General features: G+C 37.8%; 1 protein-coding gene across 2 annotated transcripts in view; it reads right to left on the minus strand.

Annotated features, from left to right (window-relative positions):
• Positions 1-11,638, minus strand: part of LRRC49 (leucine rich repeat containing 49) — a 232,482-nt gene that overhangs the window by 163,244 nt on the left and 57,600 nt on the right. For both annotated transcript variants that reach the window (XM_006776066.2, XM_006776068.2), the window contains exon 8: positions 5,967-6,028. In XM_006776066.2, coding sequence (XP_006776129.1) covers positions 5,967-6,028 — 62 coding nt within the window. The remainder of the gene's footprint in view (positions 1-5,966; positions 6,029-11,638) is intronic.

Consider the following 11,638-nt stretch of genomic DNA (forward strand, 5'->3'; position numbering starts at 1 on the left):
AGAGCTGCTCAGAAATGTTCATAGCAGCACAATTTACCATAGCTAAGATTTTGAAACAGCCTAAGTGCCCATCAGCAGATGAATGGATTAGAAAATTGTGGTACATCTACACAATGGAATACTATGCTGCTGTAAAAAAGAAGAATTCTTACCATTCGCAACAGGATAGATGGAACTGGAGAGCATTATGCTAAGCAAAATAAGCCAGTCAGAGAAAGATAAATATCACATGATGATCTCACTCATTTGTGGAATATAATGAACAACATAAACTGATGAACAAAAACAGAGTCAGAGACATAAAAGCATAGAACAGGCTGTCCAACCTATGAGGGAAGGTGGGCAGGTAAGAGAGTAAGAGATCAACCAAAGGACTTATATGCATGCATATGAGCATAACCAATGGACACAGACAGTAGGAGCGTGAGGGCATGTGCTGGGGTGTGGGAGCAGCTGGGGAGAGGTCAATGGGCAAAAAGGAGAATCATGTATTACTTTAAACGATAAACAATTTAAATGAAACAAAAAGAAAATGCAAACCACAATAAAATAAATTAAATAAAATAAAATAGAAATGTTAATACACTTCCATAATAGTTATTAACCTCTCAGCTGTGTATTTGTGAACCCAATTTGAAACTAAGTGTGCAAGCAGCCTACTCACAGGATTTCCTTTAATTTTAGTTCAATAACCTTTTCTATAAAAACTCACCCACATATACATACAAATAAATTACCCTTATACTAATGAAAATTTAACCTTCTGACTACAATAAGAGCATATGGGAGAATTCCTGGGAAGTTTCTTCATAATATATATATATAAAAACGTAAGCAACCATTACGACCGAACGACTGGAACAACTGGAACAACCGGTCTCTATGACCACACTGACCATCAGGGGGCAGATACTCAACACAGGAGCTACCCCCGATGGTCAGTGCACTCCCACAGCCCATCTCCCCCAGCCAGCCAACCTCCCAGGGATTCTGCCCCCAGGCCCGGGCTGCGGCAGGGAACCTGGGGTGGGTGGCGGCAGACGTGGTCCCTTTCCCAGGGTGGCCAAGGGCCAGCTCCCACCTGGGGCCTGTGGCCAACCACCCACAGTCTCTCCCTACCTGTCCCTCCCCTTGGCCTGCAAGCCCCAATCAGCCCAGCCCCAATTAGCCTGTCTCTGATTGACCCTGAACACCGGCCAGGTCTAGGGACCCCACCCATTCATGAAATTCATGCACCGGGCTTCTAGTGTTATAAATAAAATCCATATCAGCATTTGTTTGTATTTTTGTACTTAAAGAATTGACCCTTTAAATGTCTATATATGCCATTAGAAATAAAGAGTATAACTAAGGCATCCTATATACTAGGTGTACCAGTTAATAATGCCAGATTTTGTGCCCTAACCGGTTTGGCTAGGGCATCAGATAGAGCATCAGTCTGCGACTGACGGGTCCCAGGTTCGATTCTGGTCAAGGCATGTACCTTGGTTGTGGGCACATCCCCAGTACAGGGTGTGCAGGAGGCAGCTGATCGATGTTTCTCTCTAATTGATGTTTCTAACTCTCTATCCCTCTCCCTTCCTCTCTGTAAAAAATCAATAAAATATATTTTTTTTTAAATGCCAGATTTTGTAATCAAAGAAAACACGGTAATTTCAAGAGAAACATCAAAAGTGCTTTGTCCATCGCAATCTTTTTTTTTAGCTAAACATTTCCCCATTTTTCACGTAATTTGTGGATACTGTCCCAATAAAACATTTCTTGTTTTGAGGCAAACCATTCAGAGACCCAATTTTCCACTTCTTTGTATGTTTTGAAGTGCTGCTCAGAAAGTGTGTGTGCCATCGATCGGAACAAGGGGTAATCTGAAGGCGCGAGGTCTGGTGAATACAGCGGGTGGGTTAATACTTCCCAGGCAAGATTTTTTAACATGTCTTTAACTGGTTTTGAAGTGTGTGATGGTGCGTCATCATGAAGCAAAATTACTTTGCTGTGTCTTCTGGCCCATTCTGGTTGTTTTACTATCAAAGTGTGCTTCAAATTGATTATGTGTTGTCGGTAGTGATCCGTATTAACGGTTTCACCTGGTTTTAGAAGCTCATAATACACCACACCTTCCTGATCCCACTGAACGCAGAGCATTGTCTTCTTTCCGAAGCGATCTGGCCTTGCAGGCATTGTTGATGGTTGACCTGGATCAACCCATGATTTTATGCATTTGGGATTCTCAAAATAAATCCACTTTTCATCACCAGTCACAATTTGATGCAGAAAAGACTTTCTTTTGTGCCATTGAAGCAACATTTTACTGATGACTTTTCGGTTTGCCAATTGTCTTTCGTTCAGTTGATGTGGCACCCATTTTCCTTCCTTTAAAATCTCTCCCATTGCTTGTAAAAAATCGGAAATTGTTTGCTGAGCAAAGTTTAATCTTTCTGCAAGTTGTTTTTGAGTTTGACACGCATCTTCATCCAATAATGTTTGTAATTGTTGGTCTTCAAAAGTTTTCGGTTGACCTGGACGTTCTTTATCTTTCACATTGAAATCATCACTTTTAAAGCATTTAATGAAAAAAATCTGCATTATTAACCGGTACACCTAGTAATAAAAGCCTAATATGCTAAGTGTCCAGTCGGCTGTTCAACCAATCAAAGTGTAACATGCTAATGATATGCTGAGGCCACTCAACTGCTCGCTATGATGTGCACTGACCACCAGGGGGCAGACAGTCGACTGGTCAACCAGTCACTATGACATGTGGGCCTAAGCCTTCAGTCAGACATCCCACGAGGGCTCCCAGGTTGCAAGAGGGCTCAGGCCAGAGAAACATCAAAAGTGCTTTATTCAAATAATGTCCATCGCCATCCAACAGATTTTTTTCTGTTTTTCTCTCCTTCAAAGGTAATGCCAAAGGAATAAAATAAACATGATATAGGTGGCAAAGATGAAAAAAGCACCTGCATTCCCAGAAGGCAAGTTCTTTGTGCACATTCTAAGGGAAATCTGACTGGGTAAACATCCCCCCTCCTCCCTATCCTGTATCCCCTGCAGACAGAAATCCTGTACTCACAATTTGCATTCACGGTGATTTTTTTTATGTTTAGAAACAACTGGATCTTTATTTTTGTAATCTTTCTTGTTGAAAGTATTACATATGTCCCTTTTTTTTCTCTCACTGACCCCTTATAGCCAACCCCTGCCTCCCACTTTAACTCTTGTTGAGGAAAAAAAACTCCATCTAGACCAGCCGTGGGCAAACTACGGCCTACGGGCTGGATCCGGCCCATTTGAAATGAATAAAACAATTGAAAAAAAAGACCGTACCCTTTTATGTAATGATGTTTACTTTGAATTTATATTAGTTCACACAAACACTCCATCCATGCTTTTGTTCTGGCCCTCCGGTCCAGTTTAAGAACCCATTGTGGCCCTTGAGTCAAAAAGTTTGCCCACCCCTGATCTAGACTCTCATTTATAATTATAAACTACCATGCAAAAATGATAGAAATAAAGAAAGAAAGAGCATTTTTGTTTCTTTCTTTTGTTTAGAAAACAAATACAGGTATTAGCTCCAAGAAAAAAAGTAAATTCTAGAAATCAAAGAAAACTTTACCTCATTCATAAAATAAGAACCACTAGAAAAAAATACAATCATTACTTGGAAATCATGAGCATGAGAGCCAAGAAGAACAAAATGAATCAGCCAAACAGCACCCCAGAAGAAGAGGTGAATAATGAAATTTAGGTACTTCCCTTGATTAACCACAGAATATTTCTCTTAAGGTAATCATCAAAAAATGTACTTTGGCAGTCCCCTTCAGCACTCTGTGAGCCGGAGGAAGGCCCAGGGTTGTTATGGTTGTGGGGGGTTGGGCGGAAGTAAAGAGGGGGAAGGCAAGGCTCACTGCAGTTTCCCATGGAGTAGGCCTAGTGAGTCCACCCTGAGCCCGCTGCATCAGCTTTGCCCAAGTATGCCCTGTGCCTTTAATGTCCCAGGACCCTTTACTTTGCTAAGGCCTACTCTGCACTTAGAGTTCAGTGCTGGTACCATCTACCTCTGGGAAGGCTTTCTTCACTTCCAGGCTGATTTACATTTTCTAATATTGCCACAACTAAGTTTAACTAACTGAATTATAATTACCCACTCCCTACAGACCCAGTGTCACTGAGCAAAGGCTCGTTACCAGATGCACATAGAAGCCAAGACTATGGCACCAGCTTTTGAGAAAAGGCTTTTGTTTTACAAGTGGAATAACAAGGAGATAGGAGGCAAGACTCAAATCTGTCTTCCCCACCAAGGGTTTGGGGCAGGATTAAGGGGTTTCAGCACTGGATCTTCCTGGACAATGGACTCTTCACTTAAGAAAGGGATCCATCCGATGTTCAGGATCTGGCCATGTTTGGTCCTTTGGTTCCATGGGGTAGCAGTTAAGGGTGCGCAAGTATCATTCATGAGTGGTGTTCACAAGTGTTGCTCGCAAACTTTGCTTCCAGGTCTTGCTAGAAACAGGGTAGAACCAGTTTGAGCTGGTTCTGGGGTGCACCAGGAGTTCAGAAGTTCAAATGTCCTGGGAATCTGGGAGTATCATAATCTGTATACCCAAATTTATGTCTCTCTTTAAATTATTCCCATAAACAATACAAGAAGCATAGTATTGAGTTTCACCACAGGCTTGGGGACTTAGGGTGTTTGCAGCACCTTAAACAGTTAATACTGTGACACATGAGAAACAACATATTGTGAGAATAAGGAACTAACTTCTCAAAACAGATGTTAATGGCCTTTAGGTAGAAATTCCCTTTAAAAAGTTGAGTGTCCCTTGCACTGCCATTGAAAAATAAATCCTACCTCCTCAACAAGATAGAAAGGCAGATGGAAGAGCATTCGACACAAACTGAAAAAAAAAGTCTTACAGAAAACATTAATGCCTTTTCCACAGAAAATAAAAAAGAGAGATTCAAGGTATCTTCTTTGAAATAATGCTTATTTGTAAAGTTCACCATCTGGATTTAATCTCTAACATTTAGAGATATAGCACAGGGATACAGGTAATACAAGTCTGATGGAGGAGGAAAAAAGATGCAAATAGAAAACGCACAAAAACTAAACTAGTTTTTAATAATCAGAAGCATAGGCCTAGAGGCCAAGAAGAGATGTGTTCTAAACTCTTTTATACTTAATTCTTACCATCTTATAAAAGCAGGTTCAAAGAACAGCCTTGAAGTAAAACTAAAGAATTTAGGGGTAGTTATAAAACCTAGTTCAAACTAAGTGGCCAGGGGGAAGAAGGAGAAGGAAAGAATTAGAGAAGGAATAGAGGTCCCTTCTCACTGAAAAGTCTGACTGCTTGTTTCAGCTCCAGTTCTAAAATCTCCCACACTGACAGTGAATGAAACTTTATTACAATATAAAGAATTATATGCTTCAAATCTTTGTAAAGCAAAGTTTATATTCATATATATACACACACACACACACACACACACACACACACACACACATTGGTATAGTCTCTTGGCAGCACTCATTCTAAGTAGGGATACTAAGTTAAAAGTTATGGCCTAATTAGCAAATGTCTCTGACAAATATAGCCAACTATATCAAAACTGCTTAGTAGGTAATTTATGAAAGAAATTCTAATTCAACTGACTAGTGCAGTAAGTGTCAAACAAAAGACAGCAAAATGTATGTTTAAATTTCCACATTTTACAAGAGAGAAACTCTAAAGTATAATGAAATAAAAAGCACATTACATAAATTTCATTATTTTAGTATGAAAGGCACTGATATACAGCAGAGCTTTGTTTTTCCACAAAGAACTTTGTCACCGATGGCCCTATCATTTTCCAATTTAAAAATCTCACATGTCAATAAATTCTCCAAGGTACTTATAATCTTAATTTAAAACACTGCAAACCACACTATCATATTATTAGTAAATGACAAATTGGGAGTTTCCACTTACTTAGATATATTGTTGAAGCTGAGAAACAGACGTTGGAGGCAGGGCAAATTATCCACATCTCTCTAGAAGGAAACAGAAAGCAAAAATTGATCAGCCGAAAGCAAAAGAAATATTATAAATGTCTTCTTGCTCAGCTGTTGAAATAAATAGTCATCTCTATTCACTGCAACCTTGCTAGACCATAGATTTCTCCTGGACATTGGGCTCCATTCTTCTCCACTGCAGATTAAAGGGGAGGGTTTCAGTACATCCGCAGAACAAGCTGCACCACTCACAAGGTAAAGCACTGAAGGGAACAGAGAAATGCTGCCGCTAACCTCTTAAGCATGCTTTTGGGAAAGAAGCCAAAATGCTTCTTCAGCATTTGCACTGTAGCACAAACGTCATATGATCAAACATTTGTTAAAAATCATTTTTAAAAGAAAGCCATTCTAATGCTTTAAATTTTAAATTTATGCAATTCGCTTTCCAAATAGTACTGAGAATTTCAAAGCAATTTACTTCATGATTCTCAAACCTTTGGAAATATACCACTCAGTTACAAATGAACAAAACACAAACAATTCCTCCATAAAACTAAACGCAGATCATAGTGTCACTGAAGGGCACCATAAAGGCAATTTCCATTCTAAGCAAGAATTGGAGGTTCTTGTAATTGGAAATTTACCCTTTACTGTTAAGGTATAGCACCCAAAAGCAAACCTCTGCTGTTTACATGTAGTTAGTTACACTCAGCAAATATTGAAATCTTTGGCCCAAATTATTGATTTTTAGAGAGAGAGAAATGGAAAGAGAGAAAGACTGACGTGAGAGCAGAACACTGATCATCTGCCTCCTGCACACCCTATGCTGGCGATCGAGCCCACAACCCAGGCATGTACCTGACTGGGAATCTAACCAGTAACCTTTTGGTGCTCACGACAACACCAACTGAGCTACACCAGACAGGGCCTAAATGATTTTTTAAAAATCATAAAATAAAAACGAAGTTACCTAATCTCATTAAGTAAAAAGACACAAACCTTCTGAAAAGTATGACATATGGAGTAACAGAGTCTTAAGAGGAAGGTTAGTCTGTAATATCATTATTCACATAAGAAAAAGTATACAGTTGAGATTGCCGCAGGGGCAGGGTGGAAGTGGATGGGAAGGTGACTCAGGATTTCATACTATCCTAGAGGCTGAGAGCACAAGATTCCATTTACCCTGACTTCCAGTACTCTGCTTTTTAAAACAGCACAGGGGTCCTCCAACCTTCTCTCAACCCCTTCCAATGATGGTGAACCTTTTGAGCTCGGCGTGTCAGCATTTTGAAAAACCCTAACTTAACTCTGGTGCCGTGTCACATATAGAAATTTTTTGATATTTGCAACCATAGTAAAACAAAGATTTATATTTTTGATATTTATTTTATATATTTAAATGCCATTTAACAAATAAAAAAATAAAAAAATGAGTTCGCCTGTCACCTGTGACACACGTGTCATAGGTTCGCCATCACTGCCTTAGGCCCTAACGAGTGTAAAACGAATATAATTGCAGCTATCAAATCACCCAGTAAATGCACCATTCATTTGGCATGACCATTCTCAGGCCCACCCCTGAAAAACCTGTTCCATAGCTGTGAGTTAGTGATTTTTAGAGTTTATCAACCATGGTCAAAAAATAAGTCTGTAGAACAAGAAGTCCCCTCAGTGGGTGATAGGCTCCACATATTGGCAAACTTCTTGAACCAGCTCTACCAGCTACCTCACGCTCTGATATTCCCAGAAATGAGAGGGAAGGAGGAGTGATAGACTAGTAGTAGAGCTAATTTTATTTCATGGCTCTATTTTCCAAAGAAAATGGTAGCTTGCTTCCTATCTGCTCCCCAGAAGTATGGAGTCACAACCTAACTGAAAGCCCTCTCTGAACTCTGGGGGAATCTGTTTTCCAGTTCTTCCTGGAATCTGCCTGAGATATTGCTAGGCACTAGCATTGTTTGCTGGCATTCAACTGGAAGAAACTGAGAAGCAGTAGCCTAGAATTCCACTAAATCAAGGCATCTTAAAAAAACTATTTTTTTGTCTCTTTGAGCTCCAGCCTACCATCTCCAGAAACTACAGACACCTTTCAAGACATATTTTTTGGCTATTAAAATATAAAATCAAATTACATCAGGTGATAATTTATGAGAAAGGTTTTTTAAACTTTATTTAATTAAGTTGTAATGTTTTACATTTATCTTCATTTATAAAATAAAATTTTAGCAGGTTTTATCAAATTTTCAAAATCAATAACTGTCATGACCTATAGAGCTATGAAAAATATTCACAATAAATTGAAAAGCTAAAAATCAGAATTCAACTACATATATAACCACTTCAATAGACAGTCTTTACAGCAGTTTAACAAGCAAAATAATTACAATCATTTTTGTTGTTCCAAATTTCATTTTTTTAAATAAAATTATAACTTTTCCTTAATTTTTCTAGCAATTCAGAGATATACTTTGTAAGGAATTCTTAGCATTACAATTATGGGGGAATCAGTATTGAATAATCTGTTTACCAAAAATGTTTAATTATTTTGGAATGATGGGGAAGGAAGAAATGATATAAAAAAGCTAAATCCTCACTTTGAGAAAAAAAATCACCATATTTCATTATCAAGCATTAAACTCAACAGTTTTTTTCTGGAGATAACAATATCATAGGCAGAAAAACTATTGCAAAGAAGCAATAATGTTAACATACCTAAGATGAGAAGATAATGAAATAAAATATTTATATATAAAATATTTATAGCTCATTTATTATTAATCTGCTCATAGTCTCAAATTTATTATATTTAACAAAATGCAATTCTGAGAATCACATTCAAAACTTTTTTGAAGATTCAAAACCATTTTATATATTTATAAATATAATCATTTTAAAATAGATTTAAATAAAACTACAAGATTATTGAGATTATAATTCTTTATTCTTCAAAAGCATAACTTGCCATTTGATAAATATGCCTGTCCTATTCTGCTCAGTGTTTTCCACATTCTTAAACTTCACAAAAGAACTAAATGATTCAGCAATCTGACCATGTGTATAACATCTATTTCTGGAGCTATTTTTAGAGCAACCTCCTGCAGAGGAATAAGGAAGAAGAAAGGCAAAGAGACAAAGGCTTTGGCATGCATGAAGTAGGACAAAGATGACTATAATAAAATCACAGTTACTCTCATCTTGTTATTTATTCTGTCATACAAAAAAAGTCAGAGTAAAAAATATATAGCGGTGATTGATTTAATTTTGAGAACTGGAAATTAATTTATTAACAAAGCATAATAAGTTTGGGAAAAAAACAAAGGAAAAGTGATTATTTTTTATAAAGAGGTTTATTAACTTAATTCTAACATGATTACTTGCTACACTCATCACTTTGTGACAGAGACACATATTATATGAGGAATAACATGTGTAAGCCATCATATCAATGACTCTAATCATATACAGTGGAACCTCGGTTCTCAAATTCAATTCATTCAGATAGGCTGTTTGAGAAGCAATTTGTTCAAAAACCGAATGATTTTTTTCCATTAGAAATAATGTAAATTGAATTAATCCATTCCAGCCACAAATGATTCCATTTTAATCTTTCTTATATACAGTACATGTCTAATGTACTGTTTAATCTACAAATAAACATTTCTTTTCTTAAGTTTACCGAACCACCTCCTGCTAGCCTTAAGTCACTTTCAGTACTCATTCCAGGGGTATCCTTCAGGTCACCATGCAGCATCTTTGTTTGTTTATATATTGCTGCCTCCAAAATGCTGACACTGGCTAACTGCTTTTTATTTATCCAAATCAACAACAGTTTTTATACCTCTTCAACTGCCTGTGATCATTATTTCTTTCACGCTCTTAGCAATAGTTGCACTAGATGGCCTATTTATGTTTTAAAATTGTGCTAACCTTTGACTCCCCCAACAACAAAAGCCTTCTCTCCTTTTTTTGTGGCCTGAGAGATCTTTCAAAAACCAAAGTTTGGTTTCACAACCTAGACATTTTTTCTGTGCACAACTTGGCTGAGAACCAAATTGTTCATAAATTGGAGATGGTAGAGAAAGGTTTGACTGTATTTAAATGCCAATGAAGAAAAGCCCATTATTTGGTCTGTTACCCAAAGGCATTAATATGCATATCTGCTTTTTATATTTGTTTACTACCCATTACATGGCAATAAATATCAATCTAGCTGCAAGTTACTCTTCAAGTCTGCTTTTCTTCTATGCACTGTTGTGATCCTCTCACACAAAGGAAACAATAAAAGGGAACTGGAAATTATATTGATAACAGCCATTGATACTCTGACTACATAGATTGCTAGTCTTTATAATCTAGGACAGATAGATTTAATAGCTATGAGAAAAAAGAAAAAAAGCCTCAATTTCATAATCATAGGTTTTTTCTCACTTGAATTTGTAGTTCAAATTTACATCACATGCATGATCTAACAAGACTCCTCATAAAAATTGGTCCTTAGCATTCATGCCCCTATCACTCCTGGCAAAACTTGCTGAAAGACACAAACTCAACTCAGGCTTTAATAACTTTCTGACTATGCCAAGCTACTAACCAGTGGGGGTAAAAAAGTTAGTATGAGCAAGTAGAAATTTCAGAAAGCAAACTGCCAAAAATTGACCTCTCCCCGCCAGCTCCAGCCCCACCCTCCATGCACATGCCTTTACCCCCCTACTGTCTGTGTCCATTGGTTATGCTCATATGCATACATACAAGTCCTTTGGTTGATCTTCTACCCTCTCACCCTCCCCTACCTTCCCTCATAGGTTGGACAGTCTGTTTGGTGCTTCTTTGTCTCTGATTCTATTTTTGTTCATCAGTTTATGTTGTTCACTATATTCCACAAATGAGTGAGATCATGTGATATTTATCTTTCTCTGACTGGCTTATTTTGCCTAGCATAATGCTCTCCAGTTCCATCCATGCTGTTGCAAATGGTAAGAGTTCCTTCTTTTTTTACAGCAGCATAGTATGGCTGCACCGTCTGCATTCCCACCAGCAGTGCACAAGAGTCACTTTTCCTCCACATCCTCACCAGCACATGTCATTTGTTGATTTGTTGATGATAGCCATTCTGACAGGTGTGAGATGGTACCTCATTGTTGTTTTGATTTGCATCTCTTGGATGATTAGTGACTTTGAGCATGTTTTCATATATCTCTTGGCCTTCTCTATGCCCACTTTTGAAAAGTGTCCATTTAGGTCCTTTGCCCATTTCTTTTTTAATTATTTTTTTACTGTTTAAAATATTATAAATAGTAGTACATATGTCTCCTTTTTTTCCCAATTTACCTTCCCCCAGCCTCCCCTACCCACCTGCACATGCCCTCACCCCTTCCGCCCAGTGTCTTGTGTCCATTGGTTATGCTTATATGCATGCATACAAGTCCTTCAGTTGATCTCTTACCCACCACCCACTAACACTTCTCAGCCTTCCCACTATAATTTGACAGTCTGTTCAATGCTTCTCTGCCTCTGTATCTATCTTTTTGTTCATCAGGTTATAATGTTCTTTATTATTCATAAATGAGTGAGTTCATGTGGTATTTTTCTTTCACTGCCTGGCTTATTTCACTTAGCATAATGCTCTCCAGTTCCATCCATCCTGCTGCA

This window comes from Myotis davidii, unplaced genomic scaffold (assembly GCF_000327345.1).
Source record: "Myotis davidii unplaced genomic scaffold, ASM32734v1 scaffold1069, whole genome shotgun sequence".
NCBI classification, from domain to species: domain Eukaryota; kingdom Metazoa; phylum Chordata; class Mammalia; order Chiroptera; family Vespertilionidae; genus Myotis; species Myotis davidii.